A 26,500-nucleotide genomic window follows, 5' to 3' on the forward strand; every position below is an offset into this window, starting at 1 on the left:
GGCGCACTGGTTAATTAATTTATTTATGATCACGATCACTCGCCGCGCCCGTCCGTCACTCGCGCCGCGCCGCGATGATGTCGACGCCGTCGTCGGCGCGCGCGCGTCTCGCCCCGTGGGCGGGTTTCCGCGCGCGCGTCTCGTCGCGCCGCCGCGCCGCGCCGCGCGCCGCCGCCGCGCGCGTCGTCGTCGTCGTCGTCTCCGCCGCCGCGTCGTCGTCGTCGTCGTCGTCGTCGCCGCCCGGGACCCTCCGAGTCACGGTGTCGGGAAAATCCTCCGAGCACGCCCCCGGCGTCGTCGTCGGCAGCGCGCTCGTCCCGGGATTCGACGGCGTCGAGGTCGAGCACGCCAAGCTCGAGGTGAGACAAGGGCGCGTCTTCGTCACCTCCGTCGCGAAGAGCGAGGGGACGTTCTTGGGAGGGAGCCGGCTGTTTCCGGGCGTGTCCTACGCGGTTCCGGAAGGCGCGACGATCGCGCTGGGGGAGGAGGGCGCGGCGTTCGAGGTGGAGCAGCGCGACGGCGGCGCCGGGACCGGCGGCGTGGACGCGATGAGCCAGATGATGGCGCTGCAGTTCGAAGCGACCGCGAGCGCGGAGGTCAAGGAAGCGCTCAGGGGGGGGGAGTGACGAGACGAGACGAGACGACGCGAGGCGGACGTCGACGCGAAATTGGAACGACGTATCGAACGAATCGCAACACCTCATCACAACTCGCCGGCTTCCCGCTTCCTCTTCGCGTTCAAGCTCGCGCGCAGCGCTCTCAGCGCCTCGCTGTCCGGGTGCGCCCTCAGCGCGTCGTTCACCGCGTCGATCGCGTCGTCGCGCTTCGCGCACTCTTCCAACAGCGTCGCGTACGTTACCCTCCGTGCCTCGGCCTCCTCGCCATCTCCCGGCTCATCATCATCCATCGCGATCGCGTCCTTCATCCGCCTCAGCCCGCTCGCGACGCGCCGCTCGCCATCCGCGATCTCCTCCTCCGTCTTCTCCGCGCGGCTCGCCTCGGCGCACCCGAGACGCGCCTCGCACTCGCCCGACAGAAACGCCGCGTCCGCGAACGCGCCGCCCGCGCGCGCCGACGCCGCCGCCGCCGACTCGACGCACGCGCGCCATTCCCTCTTCGCGGCGGCGACGCGCGCGCGCCCGAACAGCAATCCGACGTTCTCTCTGCCTCCCGGGACGGACGCGCTGGCGCGCTCGTACGCGTCGTGCGCGCGGTCGCGCGCGCCGATCGACAGCAGATGCTTCCCGAGCGCCTCCCACGCGAGCGCGTCCGTCGGCGCGATCGCGACGGCGCCGCGGAACGCCGCCTCCGCGGCGATCGCGTCGCCGCCGCGCGCTTTAAGCTCCCCGAGCGCGATCCGCGCGTCGACGTACTGCGGCCACGCGTCGATGGCGAGCGCGTACGCCTCCGCGGCGAGCGCGTCGCGGTCGGCCATGACGTGCGCCTCGCCGAGGCCGTAGAGCGCCATCGGGAAGTCGGACTTGTAGCGCAGCGCGCCGAGGTAGCACGCCTCCGCGAGGAGCGGCTTCCTCTGCTTCAAGTGCGCGTCGCCCATCGTCGTCGCTCGGCGGTGGCCCGCGTCGCCGTGCTCGCACAGTGACGCGTCGGGGATCCCGTCGCGCGTCGCGAGCGGCGACGCGTCGGTCAGGCCTCTCGTCGAGGTCGTCGATGAGGCCGCGGACGACGACGACGACGAGGCCGCGTCGACGAGCGTGCGCGGCGAGGAGGACGCGACGAGGGCGAGGACGAGGACGAAGAGGACGCGACGCGCGGCGATCGCGATGACGCCGCGCATCGTCGTCGCTCGGACCCTCGTCGGAACGCGCAGTCGACCTGGCGTCGTCGTTGTGGCGCGCGGATCGTCCAGATCGCGTGAAGAAAATATCGTCAGATTCGAATCATCGTCAGCTCATTTACACCGCGCGCGCGAACCACCCGCCGCCGCGATGCCGGCGTCTCCGAAGTTCGGCCTCCCCGGGAACCGGTTCCCGCCGCAGAACGCGCGGTACCCGAACGGCGAAGAGCTCGTGTCCGTCCTCAGCAAGAAGCACGTGATATGCATCGTCCTGTTCTTCCTCCTCGTCGTCCCCGTGGTGCTCAGGGTCGAGCGCCAGTACACGGACGCGAGGGTGTCGCCGTCGACGTACGGGCGCGACGGCGTCGGGACGCGGCGCGACGCGGTGGACAAGGCGAGGATGGACGCGTTTAAGAACGACGGCGGCGGCGGCGGCGCGGGGAAGGCGTACGATGCGGGCGGGTCGAACGGCGGGTCGAACGGCATCGGGTCGAACGGCCGCGGGTCGAACGGCGCGTCGTCGAGCGTGGTGCCGGATCCGATGGCGTCGGCGTCGCGGCAGAGTCACGGCGGGTTCGCCGCCGCGGCGGCCGCGGCGAAGGAGCGCGCTGGGAGGCTCAACGGCGAGTTCCTCACGGACCTGTGGAAGCACGACGACGACGACGAGGAGGAGAAGCCGCTAGACTGGGACGAGGACCAGGACGAGGACGCCGGCGACGGCGGCGTCGGCGGCGGCGGCGTCGGCGTCGGCGGCTCACAAGCGGCCGGCATCGGCGAAGTGGGAGAGACGGATGACGACGGCGTGGGTCTGGCGAGGACGTACGAGAGGAACGCGGTGCTGCAGCACGTGCGGCGGCGGTGAGCGCGCGTCGTCAGCGTGCGTGCTGTACACGTAACCTTACTCAACGTGGACGTCGCCGCGTCTGTGCCTCCGTTCTCCTTTTCAACGCCCGCAATAACTAAACTACTTGTACGCGCGCGCGTCTTCGTGCACGCTACACCACCACCCACACTCGCCCGCTCACCTTCTCACGAGCACGCGGACGTCCGGCACGCCCTCCACGTCGTCGTCGTTCTCGTCGCACGCGCCGATCGACAGCTGTACCGCGGCGACCGCAGCCGCCCCTTCGCCGCCGCCGCCCTCCTCCGCGGGCGGCATCTTGCCGATCTCGGTCAACACGTCCACGAGTGGCCGCTCGAGCTTGTCTTTCGTCTTCGCCGGGTTCATGAAGTCCGCGTACAGAAGCGAAGGACCGATGGAGACCGCGCCGACTTCGAGCCCGAACTTTTCTTTAAACGCGTCGATGACGCGTTTTAAAGTCAACGCGTCGCCGGCGCCTTTCGCGACCCCGCACTCGCCGAGGTCTATCACGTCCCACACGGACCAGCGAAACGTGCCGGTCTTCGTCGCGACCGTCGTGCAGGGCAGCGCGGTCGCCGCCGCGGAGACGTGGACGTTCGCGCCGACAGACGCGTACGTGTTACGAAACGCCGGCGCCGGCGCCGGCGTCGGCGCGGGTTTCGCCGCGTCCCTCGCTTTCAGCGCCCCGAGCTTGTACGTCTCGACCGCGACGAGCGCCGCGAGGAGCGCGTTCACCCCGGGCATCCCCGGCTTCGCGTCCGCGGCGACAGACACGACGTCGTAATACTCCTCCAACCTGCCGAGATGTATGGAGTACACCCTCGCGCGGGACAGCGCCGCGGCGGCGACGAAACCCGCGTGGATCGGGTCGCGAGGCGCGAACGCGGCGGACGTCGCGAGGTACGCCGCGATGGGCTCGCGCAGCGACGATATCTGGACGCGTTTCGACGACAACTCAGCGGCGATGGCGTCGAAGGCTGCGCGCGCGGCGGCGTCCTCGTCGTCGTCGTCGTCCTCGCGCTTTCGTTTCTTATTCGCGGCGCCCGCGGCGTCGTCGGTCGCCGATGCCGGCGCTTGCGTCAGCTTCGCCAGCTCCGTCCGCATCGCGTCCATCTCGCGCAGCGTCTCCGCGTTCTCGTCGCCTTCCTTTTTCGGTTTCAGCCCGTACGCGAGCATCCGCGCTCGAGCGGCGGCGACGACGAACGAGGCGTAATGCCGGGTGTGGAAGTTGGACCCGCCGTACTTTATCGGTTTCGGGGCGCGTTTCGTACCGCTCCAAAACGGCGCCCCCGCGGCCGTTTTCTGATCCACCGGGAACGAGCGAAGCATCTCGTTCGGTCCGTCCTCGAACAGACGTTTGAACAGACGCGCCGCCCACCGCACGCAGTCGCCGACGGTCTTCGGCGCGTCCGCGAGGAGCACGTCCCGGATCGTCGCCAGTTCCGTCAGCTTCGCCTTCGGGTCCTTCATTCTCTCCGTGGCCACCGCCGCGGCGACGTCGTCGTCGAAGCCGTCTCCGGCGGCGCTCGAGTCCAAGTACGCCCTCGCCGCGCGGAACGGCGCGACGAAAATTTCCGCGTACCGATCCCTCGCCCACTTCCCGCAGTGCGCGAACACGTGCGGAAAGTTACCGAGCACGCACGACGGCGGCTCCCAGTCCGGGGCGTCGCGCGGCCCGTGCGACCACGGCGCCGTGACGTGAGGGATCGCCACATGGCAACTCAGACGGCACCCATCGGCACCCGGGTCGATCATTGCGACGCCTCGCCGCACGGAGAGGTCGTCGAACGCCCTGCGCGAGGACAGGTCGTCCAGCGCGGTCACGAGGACGTCGGCGTCGCGCGGGACGTCGTCCTCGCGCCACCGCCCGCCGACGTCGCCGGCGCCCTCCTCGCGTTCCTCCAACGTCGTCACGTCGCCCACGCCGTGGCTCCGAATCTCTCTCGCGACGTCGCCGGACCCGGCGACGACGACGCGCAGCGCGTTCGCGGCGTCCACGGTCTTCGCGCCGATCAACTCGCCGACGGACGCCGCCGGCTTCGATCGGTCTGTCGACCCGTCGGCGCCGCCGCCGCCGCCGTCGAGCATCAGCTCCGCGGCGTCGTACACGAGCCACTGCTTCGCGGGGACGTGCCTCTCCGTGATGAGCTTCAGCGCCTCGCACGCGGCCATCGCGCCGGCGACTTTGCACACGGGGAGAACCTCGCACTTCGCGCCGCGACGAAGGAGCGCCACGGCTTCGCTCGCGCCGGGATTACGCGGGTCGACGACGATCGGCGTCGGACTCGAACTCGAACTCGGACGCGTCGTCGTCAACAGCGCCTCGAGCTCCGCCACGAGCGCGTGCGCGACGTCCACTTCCCCCGCGAACTTCAGCGTCGCGTGCCCCCCAGATTGCACGACGCCGAAGTCGAAGTCAACCTCGGCGTCGATGTCTTCCGCGATGCGTCTCGCGCGCTTCAGCGTCTCTTCGAGCGCGTCGAAGCGCACGTCCCGTTCCCTCGGCATCTGCTCCACCCACCCGCCCAGCGCGCTCACCCCGCTCGTGTAAACCCCGCTCGTGTAAACCCCGCTCAGCGCGTACTTGTGCTCCAGGTCAACCTTAAACGCGTGCGGGTTCACGACCTCGGTCACCGTCGACCTCTTCGTCGACCTCATCTCGAAGCCTCCGACGCCGGTGAACTCGACGCGGTCGCCCGCGCTGAGCCCGTGCGCGGCGGCGTCGCACACCGTCGCCGCGCACCCTCGGCCGCCGCGATCGGCGCGCCGTTCGTCCGCGTCCGGGACGACGCTCTCGACCATCGCGACGGGGGGGATGACGACCCTGTCGTCCGCGACTTTGAAGCATCTATCGTTCTCATAGCTCGACGTCGGCGTTCGCTTCGATTTCATGTCGTGGCGCTCGCCGGCGTCGACGAACGCGAACGCGAAGCAGCCGAGCGCGCACGCGAAGACGTGGTCGACGTTCCTTCGTGGAAGTATCAGGTAAGTATCCTGGCCCTCGAGCTGCGGTCTCTCGACGTCGCACTCCGCGCACTTCCGGTTGAGCTCCTTCTGCGCGTCGATGTCCTTCCTCGTGCTCAAGACGACGTCCACGAACCCGCCCTCAGACTCCTCCTGCTTCATCAGCTCCGCGACGTCCGCCTCCGCCACGGATCTCACCTTCGTGTGTGGCGTCTTCAGATTCGACGTCGCGTCGTTGACGCATCGCGCGAGCGCTTCCGCGCGCGAGCGCCCGCGGACGACGTCCTCGGTCGTGAAGAGCGAGCACGCGTCCAGATCGCGCTGCTCCACGCGCGCGTCGTCCACGAGGACGAGCGACATGAGGCCGCTGCGCGCGAGGACGCGCGCGGCCTCGATCCCGCACGCGTCCAGGCCGTCGACCACCGCGGTGGCGCTCTTCGCGTTCTCCGTCCCGTCGCGCCCGAGCGCGTGCGCGAGCGGCGCGAACGACGCGTCGTGCGAGGGCTCGAGGACGGGGAGGAGCCTCCCGCCGGTGTCGTAGCCGCCGCCGCCGTCCGCGTAAAGCGGATGCATCGTCCTCGCGTGCGCCGCTCTTCGCGCGCGCGCGCGACGACTGCGCCGAACTCCGCTCGACAGCGACAGCTGTCGCTTTTTTCACTCCTCGCGCGCTCGCGTTTGAATAAGTTGTCGCGCGCGTCGGTCTCGCACACCGCCGAGCGCGCGCTTCCCCGTCGCACGACGCGCCCGCGCGTGCGTTTCATGCGCCGCGTCGTCAAGTTCTTCCTCTTCGCCGCGAAGAACGTCAAGCTGCTGCGCGACCGCGACGGTTGGACGTGGACTGAGGAGACGCTTTGCCGCGGGTGGGGAATTTTTTTAATATACCTCGCGCGAAAGACCGTGTTCTGAGCGGCATGGCGGCGCGAGGGAAGGCAGCGACGGACGGCGCGAACGCGGAGAAGCCGCCCGCGCCGTCCGTCATGAAGCGGTTCGTGCACGCCAATCAGGAGCTCGCGCGTCACAACGCGAAGGTGCGCGGCGTCCTTCGAACCGCGTCGGTCGAACGCTTCGTCGACTTTTTTTTCCGCTCGCGCGCGCGCCTCACGCCCTCCTCCCTACGCAGCTGCGTCAAGAGCTCGCGTCGGCGAAACGACGCGCGGACATCGCGACGAACGCGGTGAAGCAGGCGAACATCATGACCGCGCTGTTGCGGCAGCAGAAAGAAGAGATCGCGCGCCAGAAGGCGCTCCTACTGGTGAGGACGTCGAGCGCGAAAACACGCGCACTTTTTTTAAAAAACCCGCTCTCAGGCGCTCGCTCACGTCTCCGCCCCCGCGTCGCGCGACCCTACGCCTCGGCGAAGCTTCACGAGGCGAACGACGAGGTCACGAAGCTCAGGATCCAGGTCAACGCGACGAAGAGCCTGAAAGAGCTGCAGCAGACGCTCGAGGCGCCGACGCTGCGGAACTTGCGGATGCACAAGGCGCAGCCGTCTCCCGCGGCGGCGGCGGCGGCGGCGGTCGCGGACCCCGCGATCGATCTGCGCTCGCCGCTCTCCCCCCAACGCGCGCCGACCGCCGCCGCGCCGCCGTCGCCGTACGACTTCACCGGGTTCTCGCCCGCGGCGGAGGACCCGGACGACGAGCACTGGGAAGACGCGCCGACGGAGCTGGACGACGCGCCGTCGCGGTCGCCGTCGCCTTCGCCTTCGCCGCCTTCACCGCCGCCGCCGCCGCCGCCGCCGCGCGACACCCCCGTCGCCGCGAACCCCGTGCCGAGCGCCGCGGCGAACTTCCGCGGGTTCGCCGCGACCGGCCTCGACTCCGCGACGCGCGCGACGCGAGGACGCACGCCCGTGTGCTACGCCGAGCCGAGCCTGCGCGCGAAGATGCGTCGGCCGTGGTCGCCGAAAAGGCGAAAGCCGAAGAGTAAGCCGCGGTCGACGCGCGGGGGAGACGCGACGCCGGAGCCGTCGCGCGTCGTCCCTCGCGACGGACGGATGGACACGCCCGCGACGGAGGCACGCTGGACGGACGACGTCGCGGAGGAAGCGGCGGCGGTCGCGGCGGCGTTGGAGGAGGAGGAGGAGGAGGACCCGCCGCCGCCGCCGCCGCCGCCGCCCGAGCCGGAGATGCCGCCCTCGGCGTCGGCGCTGTTCTCTCCCGCGTACGTCACGTCCCGCCGCCGCCGCCGCGCGTTCGCGCCCCCCCCCGAGGATACGTCGATCGACGCGGCGACGACGTTCGAGAAGCCGCCCGTGCCTCTGTTCCACGAGGCGGCGACCGAGGCGACGGGACGGACGGACGCGGACGCGCCGTCGCCGCCGTCGTTCGAGCGCGAATCCCTCCCGGACACGCCCCCGGACCCGGAGGAGACGTCTTCTGAGTCGCCGCTGCTGTGCGACGCGTCGATGTCGTTCAACGTCGACCTCGAGGAGGCGTTCCCCGCGACGCCGTCGCTGATGCACCACGTCCCGCCGCGGCGCGCGACGGCGCAGACGAACCGACGACTGTCGTTCGCCGCGGTGCTCAGCTCGGCGGCGTCGCTTCCGACCCCGGAGGAGGAGCCGAGCGCGTCGCCGTCGTCGCCGCCGCCGCCGACGTGCGAGCGCGCGCGAAGGCAGGCTGGATCGCACGCCGACTACAAGGAGCCGTCCGTGAACCGCAAGATGCGACGGCCGGACTGATCGACCGAACCGCGGAGACAGAGAGAGAGAGAGAGTGAGTGAGTGACAGCACGACGCGCACACGATGTATACGCACGCGCACGGTACGCACACGCGCACGTTTGTTTTAGCGCCTCCGCGTTCGCTCCGACGCCGCGGCGGTCGCGGCGGACAGAAGCGCGTCGCTCCACGCGTCGTTCCATTTCAGCGGCGCGTCGTCCTCGTACGCGACCGAAGACACTCGAGCGTTACTCGAGGAGGCGCCCGACCGCGATGTGTTTTCCTCCGCCTCCTCCGCCGCCGCGGCGCCGAACCCGCCCACGAGCGGCGCTGGGACGGAGACGAGCCCGCCCGGGATCACGAATATCGGCGGCGGCGCCGGCGGCGCGACGCCCGCCACCTCCGCGAGATACCGCACGCGCTCGTCTACGTAGTCGTACAGCGTCCGGTAGCACGGGAAGCACGCGGCGACGTAGCAGCACTCGCCGCAGCACCACGGCGCGGCGAAGACGCGCCAGCCGAACGGACGCGACGCGATGCCCGCGCGGGGGACGCCCCGGCGGACGTCGCCGCTCATGGCTCGGACGTGGTCGCCGTCGACGGACGCGCGCTGTCGCTCGAGCTTCGCGACGCACGCGGCGCGCGCGTCGTCGTCGTCGTCGTCGCCGTCGAGGCGCGCGCACGAGCTCCCGCGCGGTCCGACGAACGCGCGCGCGCACGCGTCGATCGCGGAGGCGGCGCGGTGGACGTCCCTGCACGCCAGCTCCACGGCGGCGCACCCGCACGCGCGCCACGCGGGCTGGAGCGACGACGGGAACGGGGGAAACGCGGGCGACGGTGACGGCGGCGGCGGCGCGGGCGGGAGGCGCGTCGCGAGCGTCGCCGCGCGCGCGGCGGCGACGTGCGCGAGCGCGAGGACGAGCGCGAGGACGAGCGCGGACGACGCGCGGGGCATGACGCTCGCGGCGGCGGCGGCGGCGGCGGCGGCGCGCGACAAGATACTATGACAGGAGTCGACGAGAAGAGCGCTACACTACTCTCGGGCGACCTCAACGAAACAAAAACGCGTTCAAGTCTTTCATGTCCGCGACAAACCGAACCGCCTCTCTCTATCCCTCCCTCCCTCCCTCTCTCCGCCGTCCAGTCGTCAACTCAACAGCGTCAGCTCCGTCTCCTTCTTCTTCACCTCCCTGCGATACCGCGGCCCGTCCGCGACGTTCGCGAACGACAGCCCGTCGCCGGAAATCGCGCACGACGGCGCGAGCCAACACAACACGCGGTGCCCGAGAATTTCCCTCAAATTCGCGACGACGCCCAGACTGTACGGGTGCGCCGCGTCCGCAGCGCCGCCCGTCGGATGCAGCGGCGGCATGTTCACGGCGCCGCCGCCGCCGCCCTCGCCGTCGTCCCTGGGAACGACCCTCGACCGGACGCCTTCGTAGTGCTCGATCGTGGTCTTGTTGTTCACGACTAGGTACGCGTGCCAGCACCACAGCAACGACAACGCGACGACGAGCGGGACGCACAACGTCAGGCACGACACCTCCAACAAGATCCACCCGTGGCCTTCGGCGGCGGCGTTCGCGTGCGCGTTTACGTTCGCGCGCGATGTAGTAGTACTCCGCGCGGCGGCGACGTGGTCGTCCTCTAACCCTTCGAACGCGTGCCACGCGAGGCAGACGAACGCGTGCCAACACGCGACGGCGACGTACGTGAGGAACAAAAAAAAAGCCTTGTAATTTCCGTGCCCGACGCAGTTGTTGATCCACACGCAGTGATGGTCCATCCGCAGCACGCACTTGTTGCACACCCTGCAGTGGTGCGCCCTCGGGGGCTTGTGCGTCATGCACTTCTTACAGAACCGCGACCCGCCCTTGCGTTTAAGCTCGAGCAGCCTCCCACGCGACGACGACGAGCCGCCTCCGTTTAATCCGCCCGGTCCGCCGCCGTCTCCGTCGTTCGGCCGATAATGCGCGGGCACCCTCCCGGGGTCCACGAACACGCAGCACGCGTACATCACCACCGCCATGCACGTCGTGACCGTGAACGCGTACTCGTGCGTCGACGTGCTGTTCGCGCCGTGGAGCACCCACGGCCGCATCACGCCGTGGACGGCGACGAAGTAGACGTACCTGAGGGTCGAGGGTCCATACGAGCGAACGAACGTCGGGGTGGAGTTGAAAGGCGTCAGAAGGAGTTGATAGGCGCCGAGGGCGGGGATTGAAAGCGAGGGGTGGGAGGAGAGAATCGCCGGGAAAAGTCCTTAAGGATCGGCGTTCACCACGCCGACGCGGTCGTATGGGGAACAGTGTATAGTAACAACGTACCAGATCACGCCTAGGACGAGTATCACCGGGAGCGTGAGCTTCGCGAAGATCGCGCGGGGGATCTGGCGGAAGCGACTCCCGCCGAACGCTTTCTGGACGATGTCGTCGCCGCCGCGACCGCGATCGCCGCCGCGCGCCATGAGCGCGTCCTTCTCCATGAGGTCCAGAGACGAGAACGACGCGCTCATCGCGACGAACGACGACGTCTCGGTCTTCTTCTCTCGTCGTACTACGGCTAGTCGAGCGCGGTCGTTCGGTCGATCGAACGACGACGCGGCGTCCTCCTCCCTCCTCAGCGTCGCTTCGAGCCGCACTTGCACGCCGCGCCGCAGCCGCAGTTGGCGCCGCAGCTGCAGTCAGACCACGGGCACTTCCCTGGATCGTGGCGGGGGGGGGGTGGGTGGGGGGGGGAGGACGACGACGTGAGGATCTCGATAAGAGGAAAAAGAGGGTCGGCGGAGCGTCGGCGACGACGCGCGGGCGCGACGCGGGAGCGCGTCCGAGGACGCACCCACGGGAGTTGTCTTCTTGGGAGAGCCCTGGTTGCTGCTGCTGTCGCCTTTGTTGCCACCGAAGATGCCGCCGAACATGTTCAGTCAGGTATCGCGCGATCGGGAGTGTGTGCGGAGGCCGAAGATTTGATGATGTCCTCAACGAACTTTTTGGTGACCTCAGGGTTCAGGGTTTCGGTGGCACTTCTACACTCGCTCGCGCGCGGCCTCGCGATGTCCGCCGCCACGGCGCCCGCGTCGCGCGGCTTCGCGCCGTCGCGCGCGCTTCGATGCCGAGGACGCGGCGAGGAGACGGCCGCGGTCGCGCGATCTCGTCGCGTCGCCGCGCGAGATCTCGTCGCGTCGTCGCGACGATTCGAGCGACCGCGAGCGACCGCGAGCGACGACGCGTCGACGTCGTCGTCGTCGTCGTCGTCGTCGTCGTCGTCGTCCACGTCAACAGCCCCTCCCGCGCCGAAACCGACGCCGGAGGACATCGCGTCCGTCGCCGCGTTCTTCCTCGAGACGACCGCGGCGGCGACCGCGTCCGTCCCTCTCGTCGGCGACGTCGCGCGCGCCTTCGCGCGCGCGTTCGAGCCCACCCCCGCGGATTTCCCCCCCGGCCCACCCGGCGACGCCGCGGTCGAGCTCGCCGCGGACCCGATCGCGTTCATCGTAAAGACGCAGCGCGAGCACGGCGACGTCGTCGGCTTGCGCCTCGCGGGCGAGCACGTCGTCCTCGTGTCCGACCCGGACGTCGTCAGAGACGTCGCGATCGATCGCGCGGATCTCTTCGTGAAAGAGGGCACCGCGTTTTTTCCCGGCTCGAGCCTCGCGGGCGAAGGCCTCCTCGTCAGCGACGGCGAGAAGTGGGCGCGGCAGCGCCGCTTATCCAACCCCGCGTTTCGAGCCGCGGCGGTGGACGCGTACGCGACCGCGATGACGCGCGCGGGCGAGCGGCTGCTGCGCGGGCCGTGGAGCGCGCGGACGATTCGAGACGCGTACGCGGATTTCAACGACCTCACGCTCGAGATCGTCGCCGACGCGCTCTTCGGCGCCGACGTCCGCGGCGCGCGCGCGAAGGAGATCAACGCCGCGATCGCGGAGGCGTTCGAGTTCTTCGGGAAGCGCTCGAGCAGTGGGTTCATCGTGCCGGAGTGGGCGCCGACGCCGGAGAACGCCGGGTACGCGGCCGCGGTGGCGCGGTTGGACGACGCGGTGTACGCGCTCATCGCGGAGCGACGCGCGAAGAGAGAGAAGCCGCGGTACGAGCGATTGGAGCTGCTCGACGAGGACAGAGAAGACGAATTCGTGGAAGAGGAGGAAGAAGAAGAAGAAGAAGAAGTGCCGGGGGGGTCTTCGTCCACCACGCCGTCGCGCGGCCCCGATCTTCTCGATCGACTGCTCGACGCGAGGGACGACGGCGACGGCGGCGACGGCGGCGGCATGACCGACGCGTCTCTGCGGGACGAGCTCATGACGCTCATGGTCGCCGGGCAGGAGACGTCCGCGATATTGTTATCGTGGTGCTGCGCGCTGCTCGCGCAGCACCCGGAGGTGGCGGAGCGGTGCGCCGCGGAGGCGCGCGCGGTGTTGGGCGACGGAAGCGGCGGCGGCGACGGCGACGACGAAATCGAAATCGCGTCGCCGACGGCGGAAAACGTCGGCGAGATGAAATACGTCGAGGCGGTGGTCCTCGAGACCATGCGTCTGTACCCTCCCGCGTACATGGTCGGTCGGTGCGCGGCGCGCGACGTCGTCGTCGGCGGGCACAGCCTGCGGAAGGGCACGACGATCTTGATCGCGCCGTATTTGCTTCACAGGGACGCGCGGCGGTGGGACGACCCGGACGCGTTCGACCCGGAGCGGTGGCTTCGACCGGGCGGCGCGCCGAAGAAGAGCGAGAGCGAGAGCGAGAGCGAGAGCGAGAGCGCGACGGACGACCGACCGATGACCGACGCACCGCCGATGGCGAAGGGCGCGCTGAGAGGCACCGGGCCAGGTGGGGTGTACCTCCCGTTCGGCGCGGGCCCGAGGGTGTGCATCGGCACCGGGTTCGCGATGATGGAGGCGACGATACTTGTCGCGATGATCGCCTCGACGGTGGATTTGAAGACGTTGCCGGGCCGCGCGCCGCCGCGGCCGCGCGCGTTGATCACGCTGCGGCCGGATAACGTCGAGCTGGACGTCATCCCGAAGCGAAGAGGGGCCCGCGCGAGGACGGGCGTAGGCGGAGTCGCGAGGAGCGAATAAGAATGAATACTCACGCAGTCTACTAGCTAGTCGCTCGTCGTGATCGCCGCCTCGATCGCGTCCAATATATCCTCCTGCCCCCGTCGCAGCGTCCGCACCGCGCGCGCCCAATCCTCGTCCGCGTCGACGCGCGCCATCACCCTCGCCCGCGTCTCCGGGTCGAGCGCGTCCACGGATCCGTCGTCGTCGTCGTCGTCGCCGCGCGCGATGAGCTCGCGCATCTCCGCGCGCGCCGCCTCCGACGCGCGTCGAAGCGTCGCCACCGCCGCGGCTTCGTTCGCTTCGGACATCGGACGCAGCGGGTTCGGTTCCGCCCCGTCCTCGCCCGGCGGCTCGTCGCCCTGGAGCACGTGCGCGCGCAAGGTGGCGAGGAGCGTGGACGCGCTGACGGCGCCGCCGCGATGTCCGGTCGCGCGCGCGTCCGCCGCCGCCGCGCGCGTCGCCGCGGCTTCCGTCGAAGAGTCCATCTTTTCGTGAGGGCCGTTCTATACAAGCGAAAGTCGGGGTGGAGTTGAAAGGCGTCGAGGACGGGGATTGAAAGCGAGGTGTGGGCGGAGAGAACCGCCGGACAAAGTCCTTAAGGATCGGCGTCCACCACGCGAACGCGGTCGTATGGGGACCAGTGTATAGAACGCACCTCCATCTTTTCGTTCGACGACGCGTCCTCCACGCGGCGCTTCGGGTGCGCGACGAAACAACGCCACCTCGGCGGCGGTTTCGTCGTTGTCGTTTCCTTCGTCGTCGCGTAATCGTCCTCATCCTCGTCGTCGTCGTCGTCGTCGAAATCTACGTCGAACGCGTCGGAGATGTCGTCCATCGACCGCTCCGGGCGGCTCGGGTCCTCCGCATCGTCGTCCGAACGTTTGTCCGACGCGTCCGGGTCGCGAAACGCCGGCGGCGCCGCCGGCGGCTTCCCCGCGGCCGACGCGTCCTCGCCCACCCACTTCCCTTTCCCTTTCCCTTTCCCTCTCTTTCTCTTCGCGTCCTCCGCGACCTGCCGCATCATCGCCTCGATCTGCTCCATCTCGATCGCGTGATCCGCGAACGGATCGAGCCTCGGCAAGCCGCGCATTCTCAACACCGCGGTTCTCGCGTAGCTCAGCCCCGGGCCTAATAACTCCGTCGCGTTCCACCGCTCGAGCGCGTCGCCCTCGAGCTCCATGACGATCTCCCTGCGATCGTTCGGGTTATCCGCGACGGCGAACCCGTACAGACGCAGAAGCTTATCGTTACACGCGTCGTCGCCGTAGGATATCAACAGCTGTTCCCCGCGAGCGACGTCCCGAGAACACGTCACGACGACCTCCTCCCACGCGCCGGTTGACGTTCCATCTTCCCCGCGACCGCGTCCGAACCCCTGGGCGGCGGCGCGGCTCGCGCCCAGCACGCAGTTGGCGCGCGCGCCCGCGCCGTGATTCAGAAGGTCCGCGCACGGCATCAGCGTGTATGGCGTCCCCTCGCCGCGCGTCGCGCGAGAGAGCACCGTCGCCGTCGCCCACGCGTACCGCTCCAACGAAACCGCCGGACCCTGACCGTTTTCTGGATTCACTGGGAACAGCGCCGCGTGCGTCGCGGCGATGAACTTCGCGCGCTTGAGCACCGCCGCGTGCGTCGGCGTCCCGCGCAGCGTCGCGATCTGCTCGGGACTCCAAAGCGCCGGCACGCTCGGCTCGCCGCGCGCGCCGCCGAGAAGGCTCGGGAGCGTCGCGAGATACGGCCGCGCGGAAGACGAATCGTCGCCTAGCTCGAACAGCAGATGCAGAGCGAAGAGCGCGTGCGTCGCGAGCTCGCGCGCGCCGAACCGCGCGGCGACGTCCTCGACGTGCGCCGCGAACGCGGGAACTTTCGATCGCGCGGCGGCGACGGCGGCGTCCGCGCTCACCGGATGCCAAACGTCCCGCGGCAGACGCAACACGACGTCGCCGGCTTTGACGGGCGCCGCACGAGGGTCGGAGGCGACCGCGAGGCCGACGCCCATGCCGGGGACGCGCGTCGCGACGAGCGACGGGTGCGCGACGGGCGCGCGCGCGCGGAGCCAGTCCGAGAATGGCGCGTACGCGCCCCCGAGCGTCGCGAGCGATCGCAGCAATCGCTCGTTGCCTTCGCCTTCGCCGCCGTCATCGTCGCCGCCTTCGCCGCTCGACGCGCTGAACGCGCGCGAGAGCGAAGACGAAAACGAAGTCGTCGTCGTCGTCGTCGCGCGGCGGCGCGTCGCGCGCGTCGTCAACGCCGCCATCGCGCGCGTCGTCATCGTTCGTCTGATGGGCTAAATAACTCTACGAAGGGAGGAGGTGCCCACGTTCGGTTCCTCTGCTCTGATCCGACCGACGCGACGTCGTCTTCTCCTCTCCTTCCTCACTCGGTCAGCCCGACGAGCTCCTTGAGCATCTTCAGGCGGATCCGCCCGTCCGAGAGGAGGTGCTTGATCGTGACGCGATCGGTGTGATGCGCGGACACCTCGAACGACCTCCGGATCTCAGCCACGATCTCACCTCTCGACTCCGCCGGCGCGTTTCGAGCCGCGCGCAGCGCGTTCCGAAGCAGCTTCAAGGCCTCGCCGCGGATGACAAAGTCCTGCAGACCCTTCATGCACGTCCGAGAGACGGACCGGGCGACGCGACGCGCTCGTCGTCGTCGCGCGGCGAGCGACGAGAAGGACGAAGGACCCTACGAGCGCGCGGGCGGAAGACACTGACGACGCGACGACGAGCGCACTGCTGAAACGACGAGCTCGAGTGCGTGCTAATCTGAGATGATGAGAGTAAATCTGATTACCAACCAACCTCTCCTTCGCTACGTACGCTACCAATCGCTCGCTATCATCACGTCCCGCGCCGCCTTCACCGCCCCGCTCGCGCCCTCCGCCTCCGCCTTACGGTCGTGGTACCGCGTGTGAAACAACCTCCGCGCGCGCTCGCTCCCGACGCCCCCGCCGACCCACCCGCCGTCGCCGTACGCCACCGCCGCGAACGGATTCGCCCCCGGCGCCCTCGGCGCCACCACCCCCGATCCGTCCTCGCCGCGGTAGATCTCGTCGAGCCTGTCCACGAGGTCTCTCGCGGTCATGAAGTTGCTCGCGTGCAGGTGCTCGAACCCGGGCGGGAGGTTGTTCGGGTCGAAGTTTTTCGGAAGCCGCAGACCCTTCTCGAACCGCGGCGGCGGCGGGAGTTGCCCGCCGCCGTTGAGGCACCCGCTGGGGCACGCCATGATCTCCACGAAGTCGTAGGCGTCCCCCGTCGCGACCGACCCAGCCTTGCACTTCCTGACGATGTTCTGGATGTTCCTGAACCCGTACGCGGCCGCGAAACGCAGCACGACCGCGCCGTCCACCTCGAGCGTGACCTCCTTCAGATCCAAATTTCGCGACGACGGCGTCGCGTACTTCAACGGCCCGGTAACGTCCACGCCGTGGAGAACCTTCGCCGCGTGCCGGAACACCGCGTCGAGGTACCCGCCGCTGCCGCTGTTCCCGCCGGGCGCGTCCGCGCCCCACAGCCACTCCCCGCCCGCGTCGACGTCCATGTCGCCGTCGCCGCCGCCGCCGCCGCCGCCGCCGCCGCCCGCGCCGGCGAGCGCGCCGTCCAAAGGCGCCTCGGGGTCGTTCCGTACGAGCGAACGACGGGGTGGAGTTGAAAGGCGTCAGGTGGAGTTGAAAGGCATCGCGGGCGGGGATTGAAAGCGAGAGCTGGGCGGAGAGAGACGACGGGCAAAGTCCTTAAGGAATGGCGTTCACCACGCGAACGCGATCGTATGGGGACCAGTGTGTAGAACGCGCCGGGTTCACGAGCGCGAGCGCTGCGGCGCCTTTCGCCGCGAGCTCGCCTTTCCCGAGCTCCCCGGAATCCAAAGTCGCTCCCGCGCCGTCGCCGCCACCAGACGACGGCGCGCCCAACCCCGCGGCGACGGCGATCATCTCCGCCACCTCACCCGTCGTCAACACGCAGTCCACCTCTCTCACGTTTTCGCCCAAGTCGTCCATCGCGAAATCCTCGCGCGACGCCTCGAGCTTCTTGTCGAAGCACGGCATCACCGTCGCGTGGAACACCGCGGACGCGGGCACGCCGAGCTCCGCCGCGATCTTCCTCTTCACGATGCAGCCCATAACCTGCTGCGGCGATTTCACCGCGCTGACGTGGTTCAACACGGCGCCGCCGTGGGTCTTCTCCGCGTAGCACACCCACCCGGGACACGCCGACGTCAGCACGGGGAGCACGTCCGCGGGGGACGGCGGCGGAGTGTTCGTAACCGCCGCGTGCTTAGCGTTACGGTACCTCGACACGAACTCCTCGCACGACTCGAGGAGAGATAAATCGCGCGACGCGGTCGTGTCGAGCACTCTCGCGACGCCCATCGTCTGATGAGGGCCGCGTTCCGTACGAAGCGACGTCGGGGTGGAGTTGAAAGGCGTCAGTTGAAGTTGAAAGGCGTCGAGGGGGGGGATTGAAAGCGAGAGATGAGCGGAGAGATGCGCCGGGAAAAGTCCTTAAGGATCGGCGTGCACTTCGCGAACGGGATCGTATGGGGACCAGTGTCAGAGACGACGGACGCGCCTTGAAAAATCCCGTCAGCCGCTTCGCCGCGTCCAACGCGTCGAGCCCCGCCGCGCGCGCCAGCGACGCGCGCGACTGCGGCGACACCGACACGACGACGACCATCCGCCCGCCGCTCATCGCCGCCGCGCGCACGCGCGCGCGGAACTCGTCCGCGCTCTGCGCCTCGAGGAGCACCGTCTCCGCGGACGTGACGCAGCCGCTGCACGCGAGGCAGTCGGACAGCGACACCTTCACCGTGGGCGCGCTCGGGTCGCCGTAGATGGTCGGCGCGCCCGGCGGCAGATCTGAAGGGGGCGCGCCGCGTCTCTGTAGGATGACCTCGCCGGCTTCCTGGAAGTCGACGTCCACGGCGCTGAGGTCGAGCTTATCGCCTGCGGACGGACGGGCGGCGGCGTGGGGAGCGCGTCGGTCGTCAGATCGAGCAGAGGCGGGGGCGCGAGGACGTCGAGCCGCGCTCGCTCGCTCGCTCGCTCGCTCGATCGATCGGTCGCGCGAGGGAGGGAGGGGCCGCGGCGCGCACCCGTGAGCGCGACGACGCAGTTCTGAGAGGGGTTGATGAAATCGTTCAGGTCCCCGAGCTTGACCGCGCCCGAGAATCCCGACATGGCGGACGTCGAAGGCCCCCGGGGGCGCTCGAGAAGTGTGCGATCTCTCGGACGACGGGACGAGATCGAAGAGTAACGCGTCTCGCCCGCGGCGCGCCGCTCTTAATAAAAAATCGATTGACAGCTCCGACGACTCATCAAACGCGGGCGACGCGGACTTTGGCGTCCTCTCGTGGATTCACGACGGGGAGGTATCGATGCGCTTTTATCGCGCGTCGTGTACGTGGTGTCGTGTTGCGATGCCGTCGTTATTACCAACAACCGACAGAACCCGCCGCGTCGTCGTCGTCGTCGTCGCGAACGCCCGCCGCGTCCAAAAAATGTAATGAAAAGTTTCGCTCTCGACGCCCCGCCCCGCCCCGCCTCTCCCGCGTCCGTCTCACCGCCCTTTCGCGGCGCAGTACGACTCCACGAGCGCCTTGATCTTCTCCTTGCGCTTCCCCGACAAGAACGAGCGCTCGTCGAACGCGTCCCCCGGCTCCCCGAGGCTCGTGGAATTCTCCACGACCTTCGCGGCAACCTTGCCCTCGACGCGTTTGCACTCGTCGCGCGACATCTTCTTCGCGCCCTTTTCCTCCGCGTCCTTCACGCGTCGCTTCAACAGCCCGTGCGCGTAGTGCGCGACGAGCTTCCGCACGCGTTCCTTGTGCGCCTTCTCGGGAGTGGACGCGAGCGCGGCGGAGAGCTTCGCGCCCGCGGCCGCGAGCGTCGCCGCGACGGGGTTGGAGGCGTCGATCGCGAACGCGGTCGGATCCGCCGCCGCCGCCGCCGTCCCGGCGCCGCCGGCGGCGGCGGCGGCTTCCTCCGCCGCCGCCTCCGCCGCCTCCGCCGCGTCCTCGCGCTCGCGCCGCACCTGCTCTCTCTTCTTGTGCTCGCGCTTTCGAATCTTATGCGCGGCGAAGTCGTCGAAGTTTTTCATCCGCAGCTTCTGCTTCTTCCCCCCCGCGACGCCGACGCCGACGCCGACGCCGGCGGCGCCCCGAACGTTCCAGGCGTCTGCGAGCTGCTCCGACGCGAGCTTCTCCGCCTCGGACGCGCGAAGGTCCGCCTCGCGCACCGCCTCCTGGGCGACCCGAAGCGCCTCCTCCGCGTCCGCGGCGGCTCTCTGCGCCTCCGCGGCGGCCGCGCCCTCCGGCAGCGCGGACGCCTGCTCAATCATCTCGTCCACGGTGAGCGCCGCGCGCTTCTCGGAGAGCGGGACGTCGACGTCGTCGTCGCCGCCGCCGCGCGCCGCCGCCGCCGCGCGGCGACGCAGCCTCCGTTCCTCCGCCTCCTCCATCGCGACGCGCGCGGTGTCTTCCTCGGTCCACCCCATGGCTTCCGCGTGCGCGGCCGCGCGCTCGACCGCTCGCGCCTTCGCCGCGGCCTGCGTCCACTTGTGCGCGCACCGACGCGCGAGCGATCGCACCTCGGGTTTCGCGTGCGTCGAAAATTTCTCCTTTAAAACCTTGGCGACGCCCGACGATCGAATCGCGTCCAAGTCCGCGGGGCAGACGCACACGAGCCGCAGCGCGCGGAGCGTGAGCTCGCGGCCGTGATCCTTGACGCTCACCTGCTCGAGCCACTCGGTGAGGGTCGACATGCCGCCGCGCTGGATCGCCCAGTCGTCTCGCTGCGACGACGGAACTTTGTCGAGCATCGCCTCGACGAACGCGCGGCGGCCGCTCGTGGTTTCCAACTCCTTCATCGCGCGCGTCAGCTGCTCCATCTTGTCGCCGGAGATTAGCCTGCCGCCGCCGCCGCCGCCGCCGTCTCTCTGCACGCTCGGGACGTCGCAGACGATGCGGAGGACCTTCTTCGCTTCTTCTTTTCCCTCCGTCGCTTCTTTTTGCTCGCGCTCGTACGCTTCTTTGCGTTCTCGCGCCTCGAGCTCGAGTCGCTTCCGCGCGCGTTCTCGCGCGGCTTCGTCGTCCTCGGGCCCGTCCTCGTCGTCGTCGTCGTACCCGCGTCGTCCCTTCTTCCCTCTCTTCTTCTTCTTCTTCTTCTTCTTCTCGCCGCCGTCTTCGTCTTCGTCGTCGCTGCCGTCGTCGTCGTCGTCGCTCCCGCTGTCGTCGTCGCTCCCGGGCCCCGCGAGCTCCTCCAACGTGAGCAAGTCAAACACCTCGTCGAACGGCTCCCCCGGCGCGCGCGTCATCAGATGCAACGCGTGCCTCGCCGCGCGCCAGCCCGCCAGCATCGCGCCGCCGACCGTGTCCGGGTGCTCCTTGCACGCGTGCTCGCCCGCGAAGAGCACGCGTCCCTCCGGTCGCCCGAGCTCGTCGTAATCCTCCGCGGAGGCGCCGACGGCGACGTACGAGTAGCTGCCGCGCGCGCGGGGGTCGGCGCCCCAGCGGCTCACGACGTGCGCGATCGGCTCGGACACCTCCTTGGAGCTCCAGTTCGAGTCCGCGTCCGGGCCAGCGTCGCCGCCGTTACTGTTACTCTCCGCCGCCTTAGCTTTCTTCGCCTTGGCCGCGGAAGAGATGCGTCGCAGGACCTCCATCGCGCCCGAGACGAGCGACGCGTCGCTCTCCGACTCGGCGCGTTCGGCGGCGGCGCCGGCGACGAGCGCGGTGAGCACCGGCGCGCCGACGGCTTTCTGCAAGTTCCAGAACATGAACATCCTTCCGCGCGTCGTCGTCGTCGTCGTCGTCGTCGTCGTCGTCGCGCCAGGGTTGCCTTCGTTCCCCTCCCCTCCCTCCTCCTCCTCGTCGTCGTCGTCGCGCGCGGCGCCGAAGTAGTCCACGTCCTCGTCCCAGAACGCTTCCGTAAACTCCATCACCACCTTGTCGAGCTTCCCGAACCCGAGCCTCTCGATCGCGGTTCGCTTCTTCTCCGACAACGGCGGGTCGAACGCGATGTCGCCGTTCTTCAGGCACCCGAGCGGTATGGTCACGACGCACGCGGCGCCCTCGTGCGTCTCGCCCGTCGACGTGGTCACGACGACGCCGCCGGCGTCGCCGTCCGCGTCGCCGTCCGCGCGCGTCGTGATGGACGTCACCGCGACGCCGAGTCGGACGTCGAGCCCGTCGCTCATCGCGCTCGTGATGGCGCCGTACCCGCCCTTGACCATCGCGTGCTTGCCTCCGAAGCCGCCGTACGTCTCGTCCTGGTTCCAGTGCGCCATGGAGATCTTCGACAGAGGCGCGCTGCAGCCGTACTCGAGGTTCGCCCAGTGCCACCCGAGAAGTCGACGCTCGTGATCGGTGAGCTTGATCTTCTTCCGCGCGCCGCCGCCGGCGCCGCCGGCGCCGCCGCCGCCCCCCTCCCCCCCCTCCTCCTCCTCCTCCTCCTCCCCGAGCTGCTGCGAGAGCTCGTCCGCGATCACCTCCGCGAGGCTCATCGCGCGCACCGCGTCCGCGCCCTCGCGGTCCACGCGCAGCCGCGCTCTGTCCATCACCTCGTCGCGCACGCGTTCCACGCGTTCGTCCGTCGTCGCGAGCGCCCTCTCGCCCGTCTCGCCGTCGTAAAGCGGCAAATGATCCCCGAGCGGATGAAGCCCAAGACCGAGCTGCGACGCGACGATCGCGGAGGGGTCCGCGCGCACGCCGCGCCACGGCAGCCCGGTGCGTCGCGTCGGGTCCGCCTCGGTTCCCGTGATGATGGACGCGCCGAGGTCGACGGGGACGGAGAGCGACGCGGAGTCCGTGTGCACGCGTCCGCCGACTCTGTCGCGCGCTTCGAGGACGACGACGTCGTGGCCGTGGTGCGCGATCATGCGCGCGGCGGCGAGGCCGGCGGGGCCGGCGCCGACGACGATGACCTTGCCGTCGAGCGGCGGCTTCAGCGCCGCGGCTCGCTCCGCGCCGCGCGTCCTCTCCTTTTCCGCGGCGGCCGCGGCGTAACCGTCGACGACGTCGTCGTAACACCCCGGGTCCTCGAGAAACTTCGTCACGATCCCGCGTATCATGAGCTTCTTCTCCGTGAGGTCGATCCCCAGCGCGTCTTGCACGCCGTTCCGGACCTGCCGTTCCGTCGTCGCGTTCATGTCCGCGCCGCGAAGAAACGAAACCGTCTTTTCGAGAATCAAGTCGTCCTCCGCGACCACCGTCCCCGCCGCGGCAGCCTTCTCCGCCTTCTCCGCCTCCGCCTTGGCGACGTCCACGGCCCTCGCGACGCCCACGACGTCGCCCCCGCCCGGGATGGCGCCGTAGTTGATCCCGCCGTGTTTGCTCAACCACGCGTGCGCGTCCCTCGCGAGGTCCGCGACGTCGGCGGGAAGCGCGGAGAGGCATCGGTCGACGGGCAGCGTCGCCGCGCGGTTCTCGTCCCACATCTGCAGGATGTGGTTTCTGTGTCGTGTTGCGTGTGGTCGTCGCGGGGTTGGGTGAGGGGTTAGGGTATAGCAGAGCGCGCGGGGTCGGGGTGCGCGCCGCGTGGGAGAGCGATGACGGGGAGAGCGATCGATTCGATCGCGCGCGATTCGCGATCGATCGATCGATCGATCGCGAGGAAAAAGTCGGCGGACGCTTCGACGATGGATGGATCGCCTCCGGGGACGATCGAAGGAGGGGTCCACGCCTCCCTCCTCCGCGCGTCGACGTCGCGCACCTGACGCTGAGGTACTGCGCGATCTTCCCGGCGCCGCCCTTGGTGACGTGCGCGAAGTCGCGCTCTTCCATGTGCGACAGCGCCCTCGCGTCGAGCCCCGCCGCGGCCGCGGATCGCTGCGCGGGCGTGACCGGGCCGTCGTCGTCGTCGTCGTCATCGGACAGCTCCGCGCCGATGAGCGAGTAGTTGTGCTTCGTGTGGCGCTGACGGAACGCGTACTTCTTCGGGGCGGACATCGATCGCGGCGAACGACCGCGACTGGCGGCGGCGTCGGTGCCCCTTTCGCGCGCGCGCGTCTCTGCGGCGGCGTCGCTTGGGCGGGAAAACGACGATCGCGAGTCTCGCTCGCGCTCTCGCTCGTCTCGGTCGGGTCGATGAAAAAACAGACAGAAAGTTCGAAGCGCGTCGTCGCGCGTCGTCCCCGCACTCCCTCTCCGCGCGCGGTGCCGGCCGCAGACGGCGTCGCCGGGGACCGCGACGCGTCGTCGCGATGGCGCGCGATAAGAAGCCGTCGTCGCGGCGATGCCCGTACGACGTCTTAAGCCTCCCCGCGAAGGCGCGCGCGACGGGCGAGGAGATCCGCAAGGCGTACCATCGACTCGCGCGCGTGCATCACCCCGACAAGGCGCGCACGGACGAAGAGCGCGAGCGCGCGACGATCGCGTTCAAAGAGATCGGCGCCGCGTACGAGCTCCTGAGCGACCCCGCGGCGCGCGCGAGGTACGACCGCGAGGGCCACGCCCCGGAGCCGATGGACCCGAGAGAGGCGGAGGCGGAGGAGCGACACGCGCGACGGATGTTCTGCGCGGCGTTGGGCATCCCGGAGACGGTCGTCCGCGAGTGCTGGTGCACGCTCGAGGAGCTGTACTCCGGGACGACGCGGAGGGAGGGCGTGATGGTCGCGACGCTGACGTCAATCGACAGGGGGTGCGTCCCGGGGAAAGAGGCCAAGGTGTTCAACGTGCGGATAGCGCCCGGATGGAGAGACGGGCACGAGATTCGGTTCGGCGCGCTCCGCACGAACAATCTGCAGAGCGTGACGTTCGTCGTGCGGGAGTTGCGGCACGCGCGCTTCACGCGCGGCGCGCCGCGCGAGGTGCGCGACGCGGCGAGAAGAGACGCGGCCGCGGCGCATGGAGGCGAAGAAGAGAGCGACAGACACGCGCTGGACGTCACGGTGTGGTGCGCGTTGACGCGGCAGGTGCGTTCTTCTATACAAAAGTTTTTCACCCACCGCTCGGTTTCAACACTTGATCGCGTCCCCTTTCAACTGACCGGTGAACATTTTTTTTGTGTATGGAATGGCCCTCAGGAGCACGCGCGCGGCGCCGTGGTCGCGATTCCCACGCTGACGCCCGGCCGCGAGCTGAAGCTCTCCGTCAAGCCCGGCAGCGCGGTGGTCGCGTCCGGGGGAACGAAGACGATGCGAGGCGAGGGGTTCGTGCTTCATCATCACGCGCAGCACCACCCCGGCGGGGGCGGGGCCGGAGTCACGGCGCGGCGCGGGGACTTGCACGTGCGGTTTCGCGTCATGAACGCGCTCGAACAGTGGCTCAAGGCGGACGCGGCGCGGATGCGCGCGGCGCGTCGAGCGGGGTACGTCGCGGGGGGCGTCGTCGCGGCGTACGCGACGCTGCGGGCGCTCGCGTGGGTCGTGGAGGTGCGTTCTCCTTACACTGGTTCCCATACGGCCGCGTCGGCGTGGTGAACGCCGATCCTTAAGGACTTTTGCCGGCGCATCTCTCCGTCCACCCCTCGCTTTCAATCCCCGCCCTCGGCGCCTTTCAACTCCGTCTGACGCCTTTCAACTCCACCCTGACGTTCGCTTGTATAGCTCGCACTGCCGGACTTTGATCACCGCGCGATGACGAGGGATTTTTTACCCGGGCTGCACGGGCGGTTCGGAAGCAGAGAAGGGACGATCGGGTACGAGCTGTTTCTGCGGCATCGAGCGTCGGAGGCGTTGACGCAGTGTTGGGAACCGAGCGGTCTGGACAAGTGGGCGGAACGCATGGGGTACGGCGTGGTCGTGCCCGCGGCGTACGGATATAGCCGAATTCGCCGCGGTCGACGATAGAAGAACGAACGCGCGGTAGTAGACTACGGTAGTAGGCGTCTCGAGCGACCGCGAGCGAGATCTGCCTAGTAGGCTCTCTAGCTAGAGTTTTAACGACGCCACGTCGTCGTTGATCTACATACGGTACATGAGGGCTACGCGTTCGGCTTCTCGTCAGTCCGAGTCTATGTTCGCCTGTCCCCCGAATCCGGTCGCCAACGATTTGATGCTGTTCGCGAACACGTCCCCCGACTTCCCCGCGGCTTCAGCCTTCGCCATGGGGTACTCGTCGTCGTCGGAGGACGCGATATTCCCCGCGGCTCCGTCGCCGCTGCCGCCGTCGTCGTCGTCGTCGTCGTCGCTGTAGAACCCTTTCGCGTCTTCGGGTTTCACCGCGCGTCGCCGGCCGACGGCGCCGACGTCCCCTCGCCGCTCCTCCACGATCCCGATCCCGATCCCGCCGCCGCCGCCGCCGACGTCGAACGCGTGGAACCCCGATCTCGGCGCCGCCGCCGGCGCCGACGTCGCGCTGCCGCCGACTCTCGGCGCGGCGAAGGAAGATGAAGGCGCCCCGGGCGCGCCGCGAGAGGAGGAGGAGGCGGAGGAGCCGTCCAGAGTTTCCGCCCATCCTTTCAGCGTCCCCGACAGCCACCCCCTCGCGCGCTCCATCGCCGACTCGCCGCGCGCCGCCGCCGCGGACGCGAGCGCGCGGAAATCGTACTCGTACCCGCCGAGGCTCGATCCGGAGAGTTTCGCGTCCGGGTTGCTTCCGAACCCGGTCATGGTCGACGACGCGGAGGGCGGCGGCGGCGGCGCGTCGAAAGCCGCCGCGGCCGCGAACGACGACGGCGGCGGCGGCGGCGGCGGCGCGCGGTCTCGATCCGCATCTCGGTCTTTCTTCCTCCCCGCTCGCGATCGCGTCTCGTCCCGCACGGACGACGCCGCGCTCGCGACCGCGGATCGAAGCGCGGCTTCCTGGTCTTCCCGCTCCCGCGTCCGTCGTCGGCGTTCCTCTTTCTCCGTCTTCATCCGCCGCCGCTCCGCCTTCTCCTCCGCGGCGGCCTTCTCGAAACGCTCGCGCTCGCGCCGTTTAGCCTCGACGAGCTCCTCCGTCGTCCGCGGGTCGCCTCTTCGTTTGTTCACGAACGCGTCGATCCCGCCCACGTCGCCGTCGGACTCGGAGCCGCTCGCGTCCCAGTCCTTCTTCTTCTTCGGCGGTCTCGACCTCGCCTTTCCCGATTTTCCTTCGTCGTCGCCTCGTCCTCCCCCGCCGCCGCCGCCGTCGTCCGAGTCGCTCTCCTCGCCGCCGTCCCGCGCGCCGCCGTTCGAAACCTCCTCCTCGCCGTCGCCGCCGCCGCCGCTCAGCCCGAACGGATCGATGCTCGCGATGCCCCCGCCGCCG

General features: G+C 69.4%; 13 protein-coding genes across 13 annotated transcripts; 5 read left to right on the forward strand and 8 right to left on the reverse strand.

The window, feature by feature from the left end:
• Window positions 1-77: 77 nt before the first annotated feature.
• Window positions 78-626, forward strand: MICPUCDRAFT_52063 (uncharacterized protein; the record flags this gene model as incomplete). Its single annotated transcript, XM_003062286.1, has 1 exon — window positions 78-626. The coding sequence occupies one exon, from the start codon at window positions 78-80 to the stop codon at window positions 624-626; it is 549 nt and encodes a 182-aa protein (XP_003062332.1).
• Window positions 627-703: 77 nt separating this feature from the next.
• On the reverse strand, window positions 704-1,832 carry MICPUCDRAFT_68566 (uncharacterized protein; the record flags this gene model as incomplete). Its single annotated transcript, XM_003062512.1, has 1 exon — window positions 704-1,832. The coding sequence occupies exon 1, from the start codon at window positions 1,793-1,795 to the stop codon at window positions 704-706; it is 1,092 nt and encodes a 363-aa protein (XP_003062558.1). The 5' UTR covers window positions 1,796-1,832.
• A 527-nt stretch (window positions 1,833-2,359) lies between these two features.
• MICPUCDRAFT_48526 (uncharacterized protein) lies at window positions 2,360-6,194 on the reverse strand (the record flags this gene model as incomplete). Its single annotated transcript, XM_003062513.1, has 2 exons — window positions 2,360-2,435; window positions 2,821-6,194. 2 exons carry the CDS (start codon window positions 6,192-6,194, stop codon window positions 2,360-2,362), a joined length of 3,450 nt encoding a protein of 1,149 aa, XP_003062559.1.
• A 146-nt stretch (window positions 6,195-6,340) lies between these two features.
• MICPUCDRAFT_52067 (uncharacterized protein) lies at window positions 6,341-8,304 on the forward strand (the record flags this gene model as incomplete). The annotated part of the gene is made up of 2 exons (XM_003062287.1): window positions 6,341-6,649; window positions 6,742-8,304. The coding sequence occupies exons 1-2, from the start codon at window positions 6,533-6,535 to the stop codon at window positions 8,302-8,304; spliced, it is 1,680 nt and encodes a 559-aa protein (XP_003062333.1). The 5' UTR covers window positions 6,341-6,532.
• A 106-nt stretch (window positions 8,305-8,410) lies between these two features.
• MICPUCDRAFT_52068 (uncharacterized protein) lies at window positions 8,411-9,238 on the reverse strand (the record flags this gene model as incomplete). Its single annotated transcript, XM_003062514.1, has 1 exon — window positions 8,411-9,238. The coding sequence occupies one exon, from the start codon at window positions 9,236-9,238 to the stop codon at window positions 8,411-8,413; it is 828 nt and encodes a 275-aa protein (XP_003062560.1).
• A 192-nt stretch (window positions 9,239-9,430) lies between these two features.
• Window positions 9,431-10,886, reverse strand: MICPUCDRAFT_35836 (uncharacterized protein; the record flags this gene model as incomplete). The annotated part of the gene is made up of 3 exons (XM_003062515.1): window positions 10,611-10,886; window positions 9,904-10,415; window positions 9,431-9,849 (listed from the first exon to the last, which is right to left on the reverse strand). Exons 1-3 carry the CDS (start codon window positions 10,796-10,798, stop codon window positions 9,431-9,433), a joined length of 1,119 nt encoding a protein of 372 aa, XP_003062561.1. The 5' UTR covers window positions 10,799-10,886.
• Window positions 10,887-11,333: 447 nt separating this feature from the next.
• On the forward strand, window positions 11,334-13,354 carry MICPUCDRAFT_52070 (cytochrome P450 superfamily protein; the record flags this gene model as incomplete). Its single annotated transcript, XM_003062288.1, has 1 exon — window positions 11,334-13,354. Exon 1 carries the CDS (start codon window positions 11,336-11,338, stop codon window positions 13,352-13,354), a length of 2,019 nt encoding a protein of 672 aa, XP_003062334.1. The 5' UTR covers window positions 11,334-11,335.
• Window positions 13,345-14,792, reverse strand: MICPUCDRAFT_68574 (uncharacterized protein; the record flags this gene model as incomplete). Its single annotated transcript, XM_003062516.1, has 2 exons — window positions 13,345-13,839; window positions 13,992-14,792. 2 exons carry the CDS (start codon window positions 14,790-14,792, stop codon window positions 13,381-13,383), a joined length of 1,260 nt encoding a protein of 419 aa, XP_003062562.1. The 3' UTR covers window positions 13,345-13,380.
• A 453-nt stretch (window positions 14,793-15,245) lies between these two features.
• Window positions 15,246-15,943, reverse strand: MICPUCDRAFT_52072 (uncharacterized protein; the record flags this gene model as incomplete). The annotated part of the gene is made up of 1 exon (XM_003062517.1): window positions 15,246-15,943. The coding sequence occupies one exon, from the start codon at window positions 15,941-15,943 to the stop codon at window positions 15,710-15,712; it is 234 nt and encodes a 77-aa protein (XP_003062563.1). The 3' UTR covers window positions 15,246-15,709.
• Window positions 15,944-16,513: 570 nt separating this feature from the next.
• Window positions 16,514-18,503, reverse strand: MICPUCDRAFT_2829 (uncharacterized protein; the record flags this gene model as incomplete). Its single annotated transcript, XM_003062518.1, has 5 exons — window positions 16,514-16,817; window positions 16,964-17,039; window positions 17,228-17,691; window positions 17,990-18,233; window positions 18,428-18,503. Coding segments are annotated over 5 exons (1,164 nt in total), but the record flags the coding sequence as incomplete, so codon positions are not given.
• A 243-nt stretch (window positions 18,504-18,746) lies between these two features.
• Window positions 18,747-23,278, reverse strand: MICPUCDRAFT_48530 (histone deacetylase; the record flags this gene model as incomplete). The annotated part of the gene is made up of 2 exons (XM_003062519.1): window positions 18,747-22,783; window positions 23,043-23,278. 2 exons carry the CDS (start codon window positions 23,276-23,278, stop codon window positions 18,892-18,894), a joined length of 4,128 nt encoding a protein of 1,375 aa, XP_003062565.1. The 3' UTR covers window positions 18,747-18,891.
• A 254-nt stretch (window positions 23,279-23,532) lies between these two features.
• Window positions 23,533-24,750, forward strand: MICPUCDRAFT_52076 (uncharacterized protein; the record flags this gene model as incomplete). The annotated part of the gene is made up of 1 exon (XM_003062289.1): window positions 23,533-24,750. One exon carries the CDS (start codon window positions 23,533-23,535, stop codon window positions 24,748-24,750), a length of 1,218 nt encoding a protein of 405 aa, XP_003062335.1.
• A 156-nt stretch (window positions 24,751-24,906) lies between these two features.
• On the forward strand, window positions 24,907-25,119 carry MICPUCDRAFT_52077 (uncharacterized protein; the record flags this gene model as incomplete). The annotated part of the gene is made up of 1 exon (XM_003062290.1): window positions 24,907-25,119. One exon carries the CDS (start codon window positions 24,907-24,909, stop codon window positions 25,117-25,119), a length of 213 nt encoding a protein of 70 aa, XP_003062336.1.
• Window positions 25,120-26,500: the final 1,381 nt, after the last annotated feature.

Source organism: Micromonas pusilla (assembly GCF_000151265.4).
Source record: "Micromonas pusilla CCMP1545 genomic scaffold MICPUCscaffold_12, whole genome shotgun sequence".
In the NCBI taxonomy this organism is placed as follows: Eukaryota; Viridiplantae; Chlorophyta; class Mamiellophyceae; order Mamiellales; family Mamiellaceae; genus Micromonas; species Micromonas pusilla.